At 43.2% G+C, this 20,934-nt stretch overlaps 1 protein-coding gene across 3 annotated transcripts in view; it reads left to right on the top strand.

The window, feature by feature from the left end:
• LOC115074782 (signal peptidase complex catalytic subunit SEC11A) overlaps positions 1 to 19,890 on the top strand; it is a 189,323-nt gene extending 169,433 nt beyond the window's left edge. For all 3 annotated transcript variants that reach the window (XM_029574595.1, XM_029574598.1, XM_029574599.1), the window contains 4 exons: positions 952 to 1,101; positions 3,298 to 3,417; positions 13,078 to 13,135; positions 19,336 to 19,890. In XM_029574595.1, coding sequence (XP_029430455.1) covers positions 952 to 1,101; positions 3,298 to 3,417; positions 13,078 to 13,135; positions 19,336 to 19,386 — 379 coding nt within the window. In that variant the 3' untranslated portion in view covers positions 19,387 to 19,890. The remainder of the gene's footprint in view (positions 1 to 951; positions 1,102 to 3,297; positions 3,418 to 13,077; positions 13,136 to 19,335) is intronic.
• Positions 19,891 to 20,934: the final 1,044 nt, after the last annotated feature.

Below are 20,934 nucleotides of genomic sequence, written 5' to 3'. Positions count from 1 at the left end.
GGCCACATGGCCTATACCTGCTACACCTTCTCGTCCTTGACTCTATGTTGCCACTTTAATATGCTGCTCTGGATAAAATTCTCATTCAATAAGGTGTGTAATAAATCCAAATAAAATGATATTCTGTTGCAATGATGCAGTAATCGTTAAAAAAAAAAAAAAAAAAAAAAAAAAGGAATGGATGGCTGAAAGATAGGTAAGGTGATTTCTTCTATCTCAAAAATTACTGATGATTTGAAAACAAATTTGGAAGAGGCAAACTGAAGAGATGCACTTAAGAGGAGGTATAGGGTGAAAAAGACAGGGAAGAGAAACAGATGAAGATGAGAAGCACAGGAAGGTTCTGAAATACTAGAGAGAGAGAATCTAACCCTCTGTTTCTCAGACAATTGTGGGCTGATATTGTAGACAAACATTTGTGGTGAGATGCCTTATGATGCTGGTTTAGCTATAATTGAATTTTTTGTCTTTTTCATTTATCTTAGAACTGGTTTTCCTCTAACCTAGGTTTTTTATAAAATGAATGATATGTATGTAAACAGTTTTTCACAAGATTATTTTTCTGACGATAGAAATTAAGCTGTTTCTAGAAACAATTAATAGGGGATGTGCATTCTTGGTCAATTTTGTTTCATTGGTGTCAGCAGTATGCATGCAAAACGGACGCATGTGTAGTTCAGCAATAGACTTATGTGCGCACTATCCTTTTTGAACACATACTATCTATTTGCGAGATATACGCGTACTAGCAAAACATATGAAACCAATCAACGAACGCACATCTCTATTAATTAGTTCATGATAGATTTGTTAAGCAAGAAAGTGAGTTTCTTGCTAATGAATTAGCCAGGCATGAGTGCATGACATTTGTATGCTCTCCTAGGGTCTGCTTTTGTGTGCTTTCTGATGGTGAAATGGCCTGATTTTCTGACTTGGTGTTTTTTTTCACAGTGGTAGCATGGAGCCGGCATTCCACCGGGGTGACCTTCTCTTCCTGACCAATCGTGTAGAAGATCCCATTCGAGTGGGGGAAATTGTGGTCTTTAGGATAGAAGGAAGGGAGATTCCAATTGTGCACCGGGTTCTGAAAATTCATGAAAAGTACGTAGAGAAGGCCAGCACTGGGCTGTGCTTTTGTAGAGGGGAGTCTTAACCCCAAGGTGCTACTTTTCCATTATGAAGTGGTAGTCCCCAGCAGTGGTCTACTGCCAAATGGTGACATAACTTAAAGACTTCAAACTTTGAAATGAGAACAACTAACACACAAAGTGATTATTTTTGTAGGAGAGACTGTTTAACCAAGAAGCTGTCGCTGTTATAAAATGGAATATAGTTTGTTTTTGTGTTTAATTGTTGGATCATCTGTGAGTTCCAGTTGGCTTCTGTTGACAGGTAATGCCTGCTAGATCTCACGTTTGATTGGTAGAAAAATTGTATTCCTCTTCATTCAGTCAGATCTGCTCAGATGAATGGTTATGCTCACTGACCAACAAATTGAGCCAGAGATCAACAGATTCACGGACATCACCCCTTTTGGAAGCCTTTGGTTGTTTAAAAAAAAAAAAGGAGAGAGAGAAAGAAAGCTGTTTAAATTGATGTTATCCACAGTTAGCTTGTTTATAGATAATACTGGCAGGCTGAGATCAGCACGGATGTATATAAGGGGCAATGTCAGTGAATTTGTTGATCTGTCTCCATCTGCTGGTCAGTGAGCTTACCCCATTTATCTAGACTGGTCTGACTGTACTCAAGAAAAGGTAATTATTAGGTAAGGACTAATTTCAGTTTTTAAATTTATTATAGCAGGCAAATTCTGCTCAAACTTATCCTTTTCATCGATGAATAAAAACTGGATCCCAGCTAGGCTGTCAAATGAGATCATGATGGCTGAAGTATTATAGCTTTTTAAAAAATCATGGTTATTGATGCTAGAACATAATAGGGGTTTTCTATGATTTGTACTTGTATCAAGGGGCACCTATTCAACTCTAGCCGAGCTTGCAATGCTTCTAAACGTTTTGAAGAAACATGAGAGAGCCATCAAGAAGGCACATGTCCTGTCTTGAAAATTTCAAGAACAGATTGGGGAGTGAGGGACGATTGATCGCTATTTCCCTTTGTTCCCCGATGCATCTTCATAATTGTCTGGTATTTGGCAAGATTTTCCTCAAATTTCACATAGATCATTTTCAAAGGAGTTACATACTATCGTAGCAATTTTCAAAAGCCGTTTACACACATAAAGTGCACTTAGATGTGAATAACCTATAGACAATTCAATGACATTTATTATAGCAATTTTCAAAAGTCCACTTACATGGGTAAAGTATATTTACATCCAGTTTTATATGTGTAAGTCCTGTTGAAAATTACCCCCATACAGAATAATACACATTCAAAATGTAACCAGTCATCGGCTATTTGGATAGTTCCGTTTCCTATGGAGTTGATGTGTGGAAACCTGGGTTTGATTCCTTTACCAGCAAAGACCCGAAGTATTGCAAAAGCAGATATCAGAGGCCCAGCAAGGGATGGAGTTGCACAACAGTGACATCTACTGGTCAGTCAGGATGTCCATATTCATGATTGTGAAGGAAGCTGTAATCTTAGAGGAAGGGATATAAAAAAAAAATAATTGGGTAAAACCCTGACTTAAAAAAACCAAAACATTCATTAGGGATGAAGGAAAAGAAATGTTATAACCTATGTTGTGGTGCCCCATCTGGAGCTTCCTTTAGAGGAACTAACGAAGGAACTTTTAAATATCTTAAAGTGAGTTGATTCTCTTAGTTCCATGGATGCCTTAGGCGCCGTTGCCACCAAATGTTAAAACATGGTGATGTTAGACATAGGTTTACCTATAAGAAACAATCTTAGACGGCAGAGAGTATGATCGCTTCCTCGCTATTCCCGGCTCTCAGCAACTTGTTATACAACATTCCTCGCTGAAAGGGTCAGCAGTCGAGCCCTAATTTATAAAGCTGTTAACATCAAACCTTGAATTAGTCCATGTTGGGGGGAAAAATGCTGATTTTGAAAAGTTGAACAAAACAGACATATATATATATATATATATATATATATATTTGAATCAATGTGCAATATTTTACAATGTTTTGGACAAAAATTACTGGAGAAATGTAATAAAAATAAGTAAAAAGAAAAAAGTGCAGCCTAATTGTGGTATCTGAACCAATCCAGTCCAGGTTCCTCACACGCTTCCCTGTTATACAATCCCACTTTGTTCCGTTCTACCACGGAAAGTCCCATGTTTCTATGGCTTTTTTTTTTTTTAAGAGAAAATGGCGAGATCAAGTTCTTGACCAAGGGAGACAATAACGCAGTGGACGACAGAGGGCTGTACAAACAAGGTCAGCATTGGCTGGAGAAGAAGGACGTAGTGGGGCGAGCAAGAGGGTAAGTAAGGGCCGGACATCAGGAATGTTTCAAAGTGTGAGATGCGAGATTTGTGGTACGTGTCTGTGTGTGTGTGTAGAGCTCCATGAAGACTCATCTGTTTGATGCTTCCCTGAAATGCAAAGTCCCTTCTTCTCTGAGTATAAAAAGGGCAGATTTCCAGACAATGTGGTTGATAATTAATAAACCTCAGCTTGGTTGGTCCTGTGTACTTACTTTTGGTCACATCATATTTTACTTACGGTAAGCTAGCACGGGTTATTAAAAATGCCAAATGTGAACTGGCCCCGGTGGCTCAGGGCAGGGAGCTTGGTTTGATTTCTGGCTCTGGCCTTCCGCTCCCTAGGCTGATTGGGACTGCTGTGGAGTGCAGGGGAGGGAGTCGTGGTCTTCATGCAGCGGTGACATCTCATGCCTGAGATTAATTCCCCTGATTGCAGGGTGCTGGAAGGCTTTCGATTATCACTGTAACGACGAGACTACATTTATTTATTTATTTATGCCTTTTATATGCCGTCGTTCCATGGGGTAGATCACAACGGCTTGCAAATATAGGGGTAGATTTTACAAATTTGCGCACACGCGTACTTTTGTTCGCGCACCAGGCGCAAACAAGAGTACGCGGGATTTTAATAGATACGCGCGTAGCCGTTTAAAATCCGGGATCGGCGCGTGCAAGGCTGTGCAGAATCGACAGCCTGCACGTGCCGAGCCACGCAGCCTGCCTCCGTTCCCTCCCTTCCCCTACCTAACCTCCCCCTTACTTTTCTTGCACAAGTTACGCCTGCCTAACTTGCGTGCGCCTGGCCGGCTGCCGGCGCACGATTCCCAGGCCCGGGAGCCGTTTCCGAGGCCTCGGCCCCGCCCACGGGCCAGAACCACGCCCACGGCCCCGCCCCCAATGATGCGACACACACCTCCCCCCCCCCAGGAAAGCCCCGGGATTTACGGGCGTCCCAGGGCTTGCGCGCGCCACCGAGCGTACTCAACATAAGCTCGGCGCGCACAGGGGGAACTTCGGGCAGGTTTTCGGGGGGTACACGCATATCTTACGTGCATAGTAATGACCCTAGAGAATTTTATGTAGAAAGTGTATAAAACACTTGTCTGAAATATGTATTGCAAGTTGTTTTCTTTCTGCTTATCCTCTCCCACTTACATCTGACTGTCATCACGCATCAACCACCTCCAGGTGCACACCCACCAAGCCAGCTAGTGTAAATTTTACTTAAGACATGGCGACCTCCAGATCCATTTTGTCTGCTGCTGTTCAGTACCAGCAGGGACAGTCTCCCCCTAGCCAGTTAGAAATTGAGCCTGATTTGGGACTGGCAATCAGGTCTCCAAGCTGGACAGACAGTACAGGTTTATCTCCCCTGTCTTTTCTGCTGAAATAAGGATTGCTTTTTATTTCTGCAAGTGAAAAACGTCTTTGCAAGTACTCTGACTGGAACCAGCGGTTCTCTTCAATCATATTTAAGCTGCTACTTGTGTTATCCTTCTCTTTTTGCCGGAAAATAGCATTTATAGCACAGGCAGGTGATTGCCTCCCGTCTACTCTTAGCCGATCACTCAGTTGTGGATCGCTAAGGGCCAAACATCGATATGTTCATTACACATCTGCTTCCTGGTAACTTATTTCAGTCTGAAATGCTGAAGAACATAAGACGCTGATGTTTGCCAGTTAAAGTAGTGCATTGATGTGCTTTGGATTGTTTGGGGGCTTGTAAATTAGTAAAGTCTGGGTGAGGTAGTCGGATCTACAACACACGTGATTGTTTTCAAGGTTTGCTTCCAGCATAAGGAGATGCTTAGAGAGGAGGAAAGAATAAAAGAGAGAGGCACCAGTGCAGAGAAATGCCAAGGAGTGCAAACGTCGTGAGCCTCTCTTCACCTGGGAATGCCAGAAAGGCTCCCGGGAAATCAGTATTCATTCAGGATTTTCTGGAATAATGTAAAGTTCCTTATTTCCTGGACTAATTCAAAAGATGCAACAGATCTGTTACAGGTAGCAGAAAAAAAAACCACAGCAACCTTGGCGCGTGGCGTGCAGCCAGGAGGCTCTTTCTGGCATGTTCCACTCGTCCTTCAGAAGTCGCTGTGTGAGAGAAGTGTTGATGTGTCAGTTCTCAGTTGTCATAATGTTTGAGCTTGGGTTTTTTTTTTTATTTTTACGTAGCCTGCTGTGAGCGTTTCCTTGGAGAGGTGATTTCCAAATCGAAGTCAGTAAAATAAATAGTAGCACACAGATGCGAAAGAGCAGTCGGCCTCGCAAACTGCAGAGCAGGTAGAGAAAAGTCCTTGCACGCTAGGTCGCTCGGATCTGCTAATTTTTAAAGGTTCTTTTTTTATTGTCTGACTCCGTAATACAGTAAATGAGGAATTTTTATAATGTCTCCTTTGCCAAAAAAGTAACATTTTTAAGGAACAATGAAATGAAGAAAGGGAAGGCACTGTTTCCATTTCTCAGATCTCTGAATGTCTGTGATGCATTTTACGGCTGAAGTGATGCTGCACAGAGCTGAAGACGAGTCACAGACACAGATTGTTTGGGTCTAGTAATTGCTGTAGAGGTTACTGCTGTCTTGGAAGTGGATAAGTGAGAGCTGAAATGATTGTCACAGTGGTGCAGTAGCACTGGCTTTTTACAAGGTTTATATGCCTCTCTTGTCATGCTTCTATGCTGTCACGAAGTGGTGGTTCTACCTTGGTTTTCTAACTGTCTTCATGGTGCATTCTTGGATTTTTGTGTATCCCACGGATTGCACTAAATAAGTTTTGGGAAACCAGCTATGGATGGTGGTAGTGTTAGTGATGCAGCGCTGCAAAGTTTGTACTCTCATAGGCCTCATCAAAATGTGGCAGTAACTTGCCCGCAGTGCTCTTGCAGATAGCAGGAGCTCTTCCCAAATTGGAGTCTGGCTTAATTTAGAAGATAAAAAAAAAAATAGGACGTGCTGGCTGCCAAGAACAGAAAAATAGACAATATCCTCCCCTCGCCTGGGGAGTTTTTATTGTGTGGCTTCCTGGAAAGGCACTACAATGTAGTCATGACATTTTTTCAGAGGAAAATTAGAGAGATGCTCAATCTTTACAACATACTGTTGTAGCAGCATAGTAAGGTAGCTGGCCACATTTATGTGTGTGAAATTGGCTGAATATGGGGTGGTTTCACACCCGGAAAAGGGGAGTCTATGGTGATAGCATCTCCTCCACAAGAGATGCCTCTGTGTTTTATATAGCAATAAAAATATTGTGTTTGTGCTAGAAGAATATACGGCATGAGGCACTGTTGTATGACGACAGCTGTATTATTATGTGTAAAGATGATGGGGAAATGCTAGAAAATATATGTTGGAGATGTTACTCAATATTTGTAAAACAGGAAAACAGATTAGTGAGACTTTACCTTAGCTTAATAATGCTGTTATATTAATTACACAAATAAAGTGCCAGTTTCATGTACTATTTCTCCCTTGAAATTTGCCTGAGATCAGTATTTTATTTGAGAGTGCAGTGTCCTGACAGCTTTATTATCCTGGAGACAATCAATTGTGGTTACCTTTTTACTTATGTATGAACATTTTTATTCCACTGATCCTAAAATATCTTGCTCTCAGCAAATCATAATTGGGGAAAAAAACATAGAAAATACAATCGTATCAGATATAAACATCATAAGATGACAGACTAAAACCAGCAACAACAAATAAACATGATCTCCTCCCTGTAGGCTTCATCTAAAGCCACTTTCTCTTTCCTCTGAACATAAAAACATAACATTTTCCATACTGGGTTAAATCAAAGGTCCATCAAGCCCAGTATCCTGTTTCTAACAGTCGCCAATCCAGGTCACAAGTACCTGGCAGGATCCCAAGAGGTAAATAGATTCCAAGTTGCTTATCCCAAGCAGTGGATTTCTGCAACTTCATCTTAATGGTTTATGGACTTTTCCTCCAAGAATTTGTCTAAACCTTTTTTTTAAATCCAGCTACACTGACAGCTTTCACCACATCTTCCACCAACAAATCCCAGAGTTTAGTTGTGCATTTGGCCCTATCACAAATAAAGGTTTTGGATCAAGAATTGTTGATTATACCATTCACCCGACATGATCTTTTTCAATGCAAAATCTTTATTCACAGATTTATTAGAACTTTGTTTGAAATTGTTTTTTTCAAGATTGTGCTTCAGGTGGTGGTGATGTTTCTGTGGTTAAGAAATGTTCCTCAAGGAGCCCACCTAGTCCCTTAGATCCATACGTTCAAATCTTTAGAGACTTGGTTTTCCAAGACCTGATAGTATCAAAGAAAAACACTCATTTAATAATTTATCATCACATGATAGGCAGACTTTAAATTCTCTCTCACATATGCATGGCGTTACTATTTAGCCTGCATACAAAGGAGGCGGGATAATTATTCAAGATACAGAGAAGTACAAAGCGTCTATGTCAATACATTTGCAGGATGTTAAATATTATCAGCGTTCAAATGAGGATCTGACCTGTCGCTTACAAAGCAGGATAGCCAATCTGCGTACACAAGTTACACTGCTTATCGACGATGAAGACAATTTTTGAGCGTACAACATCCGAGGACACCTATGATATATGCAGTACCTAAGATACATCCGCCATTATATATGTAGTACCTAAGATACATCCGCCGTTTAGACCCTTAATATCAACTAATGGGTCTATTTATGAGCCTTTAGCCACATTTGTAGATTTTTTTTAAGATAGTCATAACTCGGTCAGGATTTTATATACAAGAAATGCTTTTTAAAGATAAGTGCCGAGCCTTTGGAACATTAAAGTTTATGTAAAAGAATAGTTTTATGTGCAATATTCTAAAAAAAACCAAAGCCCACAGCATGTGAAGAGATACGATGATGACACTGATTCCACTAAAAAAAAAATTGGTGTCATCATATGAGTAGTTTCCCTTCACATTTTACAGTAGTTTATAGTCCTATACAGTTAAGTGATTTATACTTGTGTTTTTCACTTACGATGGTGGCAGTGTTATGTAATCAGTGATATTACAGTAGTTCCAGTCAGGACACTGCTTGTATAACTATTTTCATGTCAGCAGGTTGAAAGAAGTATTTCAGCTTTTGGACCAATCTCAGTCATCCTGACATGAGTTTTCATCAATTTGGAGTCAAAATGACTCCAGATTTCTCACAAGTCAAAAGGAGACTTGTCTACTTATAAGTCTGAAAGGCCAGATGCTATAATCTTGCGGACCCAAACAGTCTCCATTTACTTAAGACTGAGAGCAAGTTTACATCTCCCACCCAGTTTTTAAGTGGTTTGCACTTTGCTCTGATGGTGAAACTTCATGTTGAAACACTAGGTCGAAGATATGACCACTTATATATGTGGCTGAATTCAGAGCCTGCTTAAACCCAAGTATGGACGTGGCTGATAAACTTATCGATCTGTGACTGACTGGTCACTTGCAAATCAACATCCCCCATTGTCACTAAATCATACCTATCTGGATGGTTTAGGACGCGAGCTTTCAAACTTTGCATCATGTCTGTCTTTTTTTTTTTTTTTTTTTCTCAGATGTAGTCTCAAAAGCACCCGTACCAAAAGATCTTTTAATTATTATTTTTATGTTGATCAACTTTAAAGGAATCACACCCTGTAAAGAATCCGTTTTATATTTTGATGCCATTTTGAAATATCAGGTGTGGATTATATATTAAGGCTTTGTTCTCTCTGTATATTTTTTTAACATTTTTTAATGACAAAACATAACATCAGTCAATTTAACAGTCAAGCAATAAAATAAATATTTTTTGTAATTCAAATTTGTATTAAACTGGTATCAGAAAATTCAGAATTCACCACAAGCATTTGCATGTATACAAACAGTCATTTAAGTTTCACCCCATACAAGATAGTTTTATTCAAGATGTTAAAATATCAGGGCATTGCCAATACTTTCATTTATTACCCAGTTCCTCACAACTTTCGCCTCATTCATAAATCCATTTGAACATCGTTCATGCAAAATTCTCCCATTCAGATCCACATGAACAAGATACTAGGACTGTATTAATCATATATTTTGTATTTTAAATCTCTACTTCTGTGTTTAAAGTTTAGTTATTTATACTGACTTTATATGCGCATTGTAGCAAGACAATAGTGGGATGGGTTTTTGCTAAACAGACTGATAACACGCTAGCATTCATGTGTTGCTCTTTCTAGTTACCTAAACTACTTCCTGTTGCTAGAAAATGCTTCTTGCCTTCTATGTCCACTCTCTGGACTTCTTATCATTATGCAGCTATGCCTTAGGGCAGTAGTGGGCAAACTACGGCCTGTGGGCCCCTCAAGGTTTTTATTCCGGCCCGCCTATCACTTGGAACCTCTGCATTATGTGCAGCCCATTGGTGCTCCAACATGCCTGCGAGTGTCTGATGTCATTAGCAAAGACCAGGTTGTCACCCTTGATGATGCTGGACACTTGAGCAGGCAGGTCAGAGCCAATGGAAGGAGGCAATGCATACAAACATGCATAACGAAGCGCCGGCGGGTTTCCCCAGCCCCTTCCTGTAAGGAGTTGCCACGTGCAATGGCACACTGGCGAGGTTCCCGCCCCCTGCCAGCAAGGAGAGTCCATGTGCAGCGGAGCTCTGGCAGGGAGTGAGGGAAGAGACAGAGAGGGAGGTGTTAAGTGACAGAGAGAGAAAGAGAGGAAAAGGTGAGGATGATGAGTGACTGAAATGGACATGAATGAATAGGAAGGAGAAGGATGAGTGACTGAGAGGGAGGCGGTGAGTGTCAGGGAAGGGAATGAGTAGGAGGGAGGGGCGAGTGAGTGGGAAAGGGGTGAGTGAGAAAATGGAGAGGGTAGAGGGAACAGGATTGAGTGGAAGGGTGAGTGACAGGGGAGGGAATGGGTATAAGGGTGAGAGTCTGAGAGGGGAAGAAAGGGGAAGGGAGAGAAGGGAGTGAATGGGAGGGTGGGAGTGACTGAGGGGTGAGTAGGAATGGGGGATGAGTCCCTAAGAGGGAAGGGTGAGAAGAAATGAGTGGGTGACAGAGGGAAGGGAAGAAGGTGAGGGGGTTGTGACTTGGAAGGGAAGAGGGTGAGTGAGAGGGAAGGAAAAAGGGAGAAAGTGGAAGAAGAGAGGGGTGGGTGGGGGTGTGTGTGTGTATATGTGTGTGTGTGTATATGTGTGATAAGAGAGAGAGGAAGTTGCTGTGTACTCATCTCTCCTAGCCACTACTAATCCTCTGTAATCTCAGGGTGACTGGAAATGAAAAGTTTCCAGCTATGGAGAGGAGGGAAATTCTTTTATCCTATTAGCTTTAATTATTGGGTGTTTGATATGTCTGCTGTTTTGAAATATTTGATTTCTTTTGGGAAAATGTTTAAAGTTATTTTTTTAATCCTTATTCTTAATTATTAGGTGGTGATCTATTTGTCATGTTTTGAAATATTCTTTTTATGCGTATGGTTTCCGCACTGTTATGACTGGTTTATATTTCTTGACTTTGGTGATATTTCTGTGTTTGCATTATTGCACTGAATATGAGTCTGGCTTTTAATGGTTTCCAGGCCAGTTTTTTTTGTCTACACCTTCTTATTTATTTTTATTTGGTGAGGGCCTGTCTGTGTTCTGCATTTGTGAGCGAGGTGAGGTAGTCTGCTGGCAGAGAAAATGCCCTGTACCTGTTGGGTTGAAGGTTTTTCTGATTTTCCCTAGAGGCCGGGATCCATGATTGAAGGGGCTCCTCAGATACTAAAAACGATGGCGCTTAAGCCTGCTGGATACTTAGGTGCCTGCAGGGGATCTGATTGTTGTGTTGAGGAGCTCCAAGGAGGGACCCCCCCGCCAGCCCTTGTTGCGCCTAATAACTTGTAATGTTGCCCACCCCTGCCTTAGGGCATTTTGGATGTTGTAACATTGAAAATGTGTATAATAGTGTGTGTGTGTGTGTGTGTAATCAGAGTGCACTATGGGGCCAGTGCAATAATTGGGCACTGAACAGACAGCACCCACTTTTCTAACGTGCCTCCAGACAACCCTGGGGGCTCCATGCAATATTTAAATTAGGGGTCGCATCATCAAGGAGGCGCTTGCGCGCGCCCCTAGCACCTCCTTGATGGGAGTCCCAAAGCGTTGGCCGTTCACCAGTTAGGAAAACTGACGCCAAACTGTGCATAACCAGTGTTTGTAAGTATCCAGGGCTGCACAATTTATCAGCGTCGGTTTTTCCTAAACGGTGCACAGCCAGGGCTTCAGGAAACGGACGCTTGTCAACTGAGCATCCGTTTCCTGCGCCCGACTGCCGGCGCTTTTTTTTTTTTTCTTTTTTTTCTTAACCTTTTTTTAATTGTGTTTTTGAAAGATTTGTTCTCCTACTTAATATCGCAGTGATATTAAGTAGGCGGCTGCACAGAAAAGCAGTTTTTTCTGCTTTTCTGTACTACTTTTAGGAGCGCTCAGCAATTAACACCTGCTCTGGGCAGGCTTTAATTTCTGAGCGCAAAATGTGCATGCATTTGCATGTGATGAGCGCTATCGGTTTCACTCGTCATTGGACGTGGGTTGTGGAGGCGTAAGGGGATCAGGTAGTGCCTGTACAACCCGTGTCCAATTGCGGGTTATACAGTGCGCTCAGCCCCATGTGTATTCAGGAAAGTAAGCAGCATGAATACAGGGTCTCTAAATATTCAGGGAACATCTTGCCTGTGTACAACATGTTGGCTTGTATTTGGGGGCACCCTATGCATGTGTGAGTTTGCAGGTATTCAGGTGACACCCTATGCATGTGTGAGTTTGCAGGTATTCAGGTGGCACCCTATGCATGTGTGAGTTTGCAGGTATTCAGGTGGCACCCTATGCATGTGTGAGTTTGCAGGTATTCAGGTGGCACCCTATGCATGTGTGAGTTTGCAGGTATTCAGGTGGCACCCTATGCATGTGTGAGTTTGCAGGTATTCAGGTGGCACCCTATGCATGTGTGTGTTTGCAGGTATTCAGGTGACACCCTATGCATGTGTGAGTTTGCAGGTATTCAGGTGGCACCCTATGCATGTATGTGTTTGCAGGTATTCAGGTGGCACCCTATGCATGTGTGAGTTTGCAGGTATTCAGGTGACACCCTATGCATGTGTGAGTTTGCAGGTATTCAGGTGACACCCTATGCATGTGTGAGTTTGCAGGTATTCAGGTGACACCCTATGCATGTGTGTGTTTGCAGGTATTCAGGTGACACCCTATGCATGTGTGAGTTTGCAGGTATTCAGGTGGCACCCTATGCATGTGTGAGTTTGCAGGTATTCAGGTGGCACCCTATGCATGTGTGAGTTTGCAGGTATTCAGGTGGCACCCTATGCATGTGTGAGTTTGCAGGTATTCAGGTGGCACCCTATGCATGTGTGAGTTTGCAGGTATTCAGGTGGCACCCTATGCATGTGTGAGTTTGCAGGTATTCAGGTGGCACCCTATGCATGTGTGAGTTTGCAGGTATTCAGGTGACACCCTGCATAACCAGTGTTTGTAAGTAGCCAGGGCTGGACATTACACGGGCCCAAAGTATTTACCATGGCAGTTTATAGGGAAACGGTGTTGTACTATGATTTATAACCGAGCCATGAATTACTTTTTATTTGCTTCTTTCTCTTCCAGGTTTGTGCCCTATATTGGAATTGTGACTATTCTTATGAATGATTACCCAAAATTTAAGGTAAGAACTTTGCAATGTATTTCCTGTTCTGGAAACTATTTTAGATTAGTTGGTGATATAAGTTAACAACGCGTTAGTGCTAAACAATATTTAAGTAACAGAGAAATATGACAACAGAAAAAGACGGTATGGCCTGTCCTCTGTACCCATCCACAACAACCGCTTGGCTCTATAATCCCTACCACACCCTCCGAGATCCCTTGTGCACATCCCATGAATTCAGAGAATATCCTTGTTTCTACCACCTCCATTGGGGAAGGTTGTTCCATGTATCCACCACCCTCTCTGTAAGAAATGTTTTCTTAGATTATTCATGAGTCGTTCACCCCCCCCAGAGCTTAGTTTCCATTGGAAGAGGCCCACATCCTTTGCATTGATACCTTGGAGGTATTTAAATGTATCTCCCCTATCCTGCCTTTCCTCTAGGACAGAGGTGACCATAAGTAGATCTTTGCATTATAACGAAGACCATTGACCATTTGAGTAGCCATCCTCTGGAGGCTGTTCAGTGCATCCCACCAGCGCCTCTGGATTTCTTATTTAAAAACTGAAGCTTGTCAGGTTGGTACAAAAAGTCATTTTAAAGAACGGAGTGGGTAGAATTATTTCAGTAAACAATAGACGTGTACAGGGGGCGCAGGACATCATTGAGGCAATGCGTCATAAGCTTCACTCGGGGCAGTGGTGATCAAAATCACAGTTCCTGCAAGAGTTTCAGGAGTGGGATTCAAGCATGGACTAAAAGGACAAACTTTGGGTTTGCCTTGCAGACCATGAACGGTGCACAGAGGTATACAGCAGAGAAGCTGTATACTCGGCACCACTTGAATTGCTTTTGCTGGTCGATTGGAAGTCAATGTATTAGACTGATTGTGGGCAGTAAGAGAATTCTCAAAATGAAGTGAATGAGCAGCTGCCTTTTACAAAAGCTGTAGTGTGTATCTGTTCTATTAAAGACACCCCCAAATCGAGGGTAATTTTCAGAGGACGTCTGCAAGTAAAGCGCTACTTCGCACATAGAAAGATCCTTTAGAAAATTGTGTGACCAATATTTGCATTAACTGACGCATATATACACTGTATGCATGGATTTTATGCACATAGGGGAACGTGTTCCAGGGGATGACGTATGGGAGGAATTGGAACTTGCTTGCATGCTTTTTTTGTAATTTCAAAAAATGTGTGTAAATTCAGTTAAAACGGTACTCAGCAAATAGGTGTAATTGTGTGCATGTAATTTTGCTGGGATAATTTTCCAGGCAAACTTAAAAATTGGGGTAATTTGGGCACATAACAGCCTGATATAAAACTATCCCCCTAAAAAGCAGTGCAGCTGTTTAGCTTGAAGAATGTAAAAATGCAGACCACAGGAAAGGGCACAGTTTTCTCAACTCAGTGATGCTGAATCGTCACCAGCTACCCTATCCTAAGCACTGCCTCACCCCACCCCTTTTCCCAAAAATATTCAAGCAATTTATACCTAACCGTTCTTCAGCCAAGGAGTTTGCTCTTTCAACATGAACAGAATTTATCTAACTTATTTGTGGTGTGGGGCCATGGCCGCATCAAGTCACACAGTTCTCAAGGCCAGTTTGTTTTTTTTTTAAAGACCAATTTTCTATAATCACACAAGATACTATGCTTTGTATGAAGGGTGACTGGAAAAAATCAACCCCTTTCTTCACACAAGAAAGAGCGGAGCGACCAGCCATTAAAGCTTCACCCCTTATGTCCAAACATTGTTTCACAATCCAAGCCACCATTATCCATCCCACTAGCCCTTCTAGTGATGTGGTGCTGCACATGGTTATTACCCTGCTGCTGGAAACTGGGTGGGTACCTGAGCAGCGCCTGAGTTATGGCTCCCTTTCCCTTCCACCTTGGAGAGGATGGGGAATGCTCTTTTATTGTATGACGATATAAGAAGCTGCTCCTGACACCCTTGGTGAAAGCTGATTTTTTTTTTTTTTATTATCTTAGTTTTGGTTAGTGATCCCCCTATTAAGGAGACTGTTGTCAAATGTGCAGACTCTGGTGCTTCTCTGACCCCTCCTGTTCTATCTCCATTGAGTCAGAAGTCATCCTCCCTCATACATTGGCAGATGAGTGAGTGAGTCAGTCACTGTGCGATGGCCGACTCGGACTAGGCTGATGTAACCATTATCTGAATCTGAACTTGAAAACTTGTGCTATCTGATCGGTGCTCTGAGTAGTCTTGCCTGCATATTGAAGAATATTAAAGAACTAAAAAGGGCTCTAAAAAAACCCCCAAAACATTTCATGGACACACAACTAAAAGTCCACTATGCTAAACATAAGAACATAAATGCTTTGCTAAGTCAGACCAATGATTCATCGCTACCAGCATCCTGTCTACCAGTTCAGATCACTTGGAATTATCTGGCAGGTCTTAATGGGGAGATCCCTTCTCTGTTGCTTACTCTTCAAAGTCAAAGATAAGTGATCTCTACTATTGGACCTATCCTACAGAAGCCTGCCCAAGCCAGGTTTTAAAAACCCACCGACACTACTAGCCTTGACCACATCTTCTCTTAACAAATTCTATGACTTAACTATGAAATTGACTGGAAAAATACTTTAATTTGTTTAAATTTGCTACCATTTTGTTTCCTGGAGTTTCCCCTAGCCTTGGTACTATTTGAAAGGGTAAATAACTGTTCTCTATTAAATTGTTCCACCTCACTCATGATTTTTTGAACCTCTGTCATATCTCCTCTTAGTTTTCTCTTCTCTATGCTGAAAAGTCCTGTTTTAGCTTTTCTTCCTAAGGAAGCCATTCCCTCCCATTCTCATGTGTTGCCCTGTTCTGTACTTTTCACATTGGCCTATATCTTTTTATGGATAGGGTGGCCAGAACTGCACACTGTAAAGATGCAGTCCCTCGTTGGCCACAGTGATTTCAAGATCTTTTTCCTGACTTGGTAATTCCTGATGTAGGCACAAGGGACCATTTTCACCCAAAGTTTCCACAGACATCAGCTGTAATTTTCAAAGTAAAAGTGTGCGTGTGCTTTCCCTTGGAAAATTGCCTGCAGACTTTGCATCTGCTTTTTGTGCAGGTAAACTTTGAATGAAAAATAAACACACGTAGAGTTGGAAATAAAATCTGAACACCACCGGTGAATGCGACTACGAGTAGGCGAGTTATGAAACGGCGCCCCTATGTTTAGCTGCTTGCAAGATAGGTGGTTTTCAGACAGCTAGTTTACTGGAAAGGGCCCTCAGACTTCTTTTTCCTTATGGGCATAGCTTTGCACTTGTTTTACATAAAAATTCATCTGCCCTTTAGATGTCCAAGATCCAAATTTGGATAGTAATACAGATATTTCCTAGCGTGTAGCAGATGGACTCAAAACAAATGGGTATAGTGTGCTCGTGCTAGCAGTTGGAGACGGATCTGACGTCAGCACGGGTACATATACCCCCACAGGAAGTGAAGCAATTCAGTAATTTCCGTCTCCAAAGCAGTTTGAGCTACCTCACGCTCACTGAGCGTGTTTCCAAATTCTATCGACTAAATTCAAGAAGCCAACAAGTGTCCCTGGAAATAACTCCCCTGATGATTTGGGCAGAAGCAAATCTCCAGGACATCTCCGCCGTCCACATTGCCGGGAAGGACAACACGACGGCAGACTTCCTCAGCAGAGAAAGCCTAAACCCGGGGGAGTGGCAACTGTCACCCACAGTTTTTCAGATAATTGTGGATCGATGGGGGACGCCAGCCATGGACCTACTAGCAGACAGGTCCAACGCTCAAGTTCCCAGATATTTCAGCCGCAGGCGAGATCCTCGGGCTCAGGGGATCGATGCCCTGGTACAGCCGTGGCCTCAGGGGATCCTGCTATATGCCTTTCCTCCATGGCCCCTGCTGGGCGCAATTGTTCACAGGATTCAGAGACACAGAGGCCTAGTTCTTCTAGTGGCCCTGGACTGGCCAAGAAGACCCTGGTACGCAGACATGAGAAGACTACTGGCAGGGAATCCTCTTCCTCTGCCTCCATACCGGGACCTGCTACGGCAAGGCCCCATTCTCCACGAGGATCCAGCTCAATTCTCTCTTACGGTCTGGCCATTGAGAGGGCTAGACTGAAGAAAAGAGGATACTCTGAGCCGGTGATAGATACACTCCTCCGAGCACGCAAGTTCTTCACATCACTAACATATATCAGGATCTGGAGAGTTTTTGAAGCCTGGTGCAATTCTCACGGCACCAATTCACATGCCGCTAAGATTCCTCTCATCTTGGACTTTCTACAAGATGGACTTCAGAAGGGTCTGTCCCTCAGCTCCATCAAGGTACAGGTAGCAGCGCTGTCTTGCTACGGTCCCAGACGTGACGGCAAATCCATTGCCCAGCACCCAGACGTTTCATGCTTCCTGAAAGGAGTTAAACACATTCGCCCGCCACTGAAGGTGGCCAGTGCCCTTGTGGAACCTTAACCTAGTATTGGAATTTCTAGCGGGATCAGCCTTCAGGCCCCTTCGAGGCCTGTCTCTCCGTTTATTGACCTTGAAGATGGTGTTCTTGCTGGCTGTGTGTTCAGCACGCCGCATCTCAGAGCTACAAGCACTATCCTGTCATGATCCATTTCTCAGAATCACTCCAGAGGCTATCCATCTTCGCACAGTTCCCTCCTTTTTACCCAAGGTGGTCTCACACTTTCACCATATCCTTGCCTACCACGGAAGGTTTGAAGAAATCGGAAGAAGGTCGAATACTACGTCATCTCGACATCGGCAGACTGCTGTCCAGATACCTGGAAATGTCGGAAGCGGTACGAAAGACGGACCACCTGTTCGTCTTGCACAGCGGGAAGAAGCAAGGGGAAGCGGCCTCACGGCCGACCATCACCCGCTGGATTAAAGACGTTATGAAGGCAGCCTACATAGAGGCAGGAAAACCACCACCTCTACAGGTCAAGGCTCATTCTACCAGAGCACAATCAGCCTCTTGGGCAGAAGCTAAGCTGCTGTCGCCTGCAGAGATATGTAAAGCGGCGACGTGGTCCTCCCTCCATACCTTCTCCAGATTCTACCGTCTGGACGTTCAGGCCAGGGAGGACACAGCATTTGCGAGGGCGATCCTACACGGTCCTTGGGCAGCCTCCCGCCCAGACCGGGAGTAGCTTTTGTACATCCCATTTGTTTTGAGTCCATCTGCTACACGCTAGGAAATGTTAAGATTACTTACCTGGTAATCTCCTTTTCCTTAGTGTATGCAGATGGACTCAGCATCCCGCCCGGCTGCCGGTATACATGGGGCTTCACCGACTCACGGTAAGCCATGTTTTGCTTATAATAGGGCTTCCACCCTGCCGGGTGTCGACGCCTTCCGGTTGAGAACACTGGCGGTCTCCAGCTACCATCAACTGGTCAGGGTAATCCTGTTGATTAATCGATCGGTCAGTACACATATAGCTATAACAGCTTTGCAAGGAAGATTACTGAATTGCTTCACTTCCTGTGGGGGTCTATGGAGCCGTGCTGACGTCAGATCCGTCTCCAACTGCTAGCACGAGCACACTATACCCATTTGTTTTGAGTCCATCTGCATACACTAAGGAAAAGGAGATTACCAGGTAAGTAATCTTAACAATACTGTCTCCTAGATCCTGCCTGCACTTGCAGACTCGTGATGCATGTGCAGTAGCATGAGCAGTTAACACTGTTTTATGCAGCTGATAGTTGTAATAAGTCTATCACCGCAGCAAGCTAAGCTGGAAGAGGAATGAATTAGCAATTCATGTCCTGGACTCTGTTTGGAAGACTCTCTCGAGTTTGTAACCTGTGGCCCTCACTGTCCCAAAACTGATGACATCAGATTGGCTATTTCCCCGCATTGGACTTCATACCTGAAACAATGGTGTTTATCAGTACGAGCCAGTTGCCCTGGGCTGAGCTTTGATGGCGCTCAGCTAAAGCCTTTGTAGCAGTATAATTGCTGCTATAAAGGAAACTCCTGCTGGCACAGGGCAGCAGTAAGGGCTTTAAGAAGGCTTAACCTTTTAACCGTCATCCACAGAATTTGAATTGCCAGAGACAATCTTCAGGGTAGAAAAGGGGTATGGGGCAGGATGGGTAAAAAAACAGGGCGAACCTCCTTCTCAACCAAAAAAAAACCTTTCTGATTTTCTGCTAACATTCTCCTTTTGACATTTTTCTTTTCTTTATTTTTGCAGTATGCTGTCCTCTTTTTACTGGGTTTGTTTGTACTGGTTCACCGAGAGTAAGGAAGGCCGACTGCCCTTCAGAGAACTAAGGTGCTGATGCTTCTGGCAGCATTGCGTCTCAGAGGAGATCAAGAGTCCATGACGTGCATGAAGGAAAAAACATGCATAAATAATATTGATGCTTCTTGCCAGCACAGGATTTTATTTTTAAAATTTTTTTTATATATTTCAGCAGTGTTTTCTTTTGTAAAAGTAATAATCACAGTATTTAAAATGTACTCATCTGTCACACTGTGTAGCCTTTTTGTACATGGGTGAAATTTTTTTATATTAAAAGTTAAAACCAAAGTCTTCAGTGTTTGTACATAGGAGTCCAGCTTTCCTTTTCTAAAGTGCCTACCCAAGAGTGCTGTTGAATGTAAGTGACATGCTGTAGTGACAGACACTTGTAATGCTGCCTTGTTTTGTCTTCTGGTGGTGTAGATGGGGCCTATAGCCAGGTTTGATCACCAGTCTAGGAATTTTGTCCCAAAACTTGAATAAAAGACTTTGCATATCGTGTCACCTCTCTTTTGCGGAGTCCTTGCTTTTAGTCAGTGATGGAAAACTTATTTTATATAAAACTCTTAAGAATTGCAATTTCTTTTTACAAAGAGAGGATCAGCTATGGTTTTTAAAAATTGAGTTATTGCCCTAGGAATGTACTTCAGTAGCATTTAGAGCATGCATCTGACTGTTCCCAGAACGTACAGGATCAGTCCAGAGAAGTGGGTTGTCTATCCCTACCAGCAGAGGAAGTCAGAGAACCAGAACTTTGGGCACTGCTATATATACCAGAGTGCCACCTGAAGTTAGTCCGGGTAACTCTGCGACGACTTCTCGACCTCGGAGCGATTGTTCCATTACCGGAGGCACGCCAGGGCCGTTATCCAATTTATTTTGTGGTCCCCAAAAAGGAGGACACGTTTCGCCCCATCCTCGATTTGCAGAAGGTGAACCGCTGCCTTCGAATTCCACGTTTACGGATGGAAACCTTGCGGACGGCGGCAGTTCGGAAAGGAGACCTTTTGGCGTCCTTGGACCTCACGGAAGCGTATCTTCAAATACCTATCCGATTGAGTCACCAGAGGTTCTTCGTTTCAAGGTGTTGGGACAACATTTTCAGTTTCGAGACCTTCTCTTTGGTCTCGCCACAGCCTCCTGAACGTTCACGAAAGTGATGGTGGTGGTAGCATTCCTTCGGAAGGAAGGGATCTTGGTACATCCGTACTTGGACGACTGGTTGATTTGCGCAAAGTCTCGGGAGGAATGCGAGAGGTTGGTCCACAAGGTGATGACCACGTTGCAGTCGTTAGGGTGGGTGGTCAACATCCAGAAAAGTCTCTTGGAACCCACCCAGGAGCTGGTTTATCTGGGAGCTCAATTCGATACCTTACGAGGCAAAGTGTTTGTCGGCAGATCGAGTAGTGAAGTTACAAGACCAGTCCACTCCCTGTTATGGAGACGGTCTCCCACAGTGTGGCATCATCTTCAGGTCCTGGGCTCCATGGCTTCCACCTTGGGCTTGGTTCCCTGGGCATTTGCTCACTTACGGCTGTTACAACATGC

This window comes from Rhinatrema bivittatum, chromosome 13 (assembly GCF_901001135.1).
Source record: "Rhinatrema bivittatum chromosome 13, aRhiBiv1.1, whole genome shotgun sequence".
Classification (NCBI taxonomy): Eukaryota; Metazoa; Chordata; class Amphibia; order Gymnophiona; family Rhinatrematidae; genus Rhinatrema; species Rhinatrema bivittatum.
This window is presented reverse-complemented; position numbering and strand designations above follow the sequence as displayed.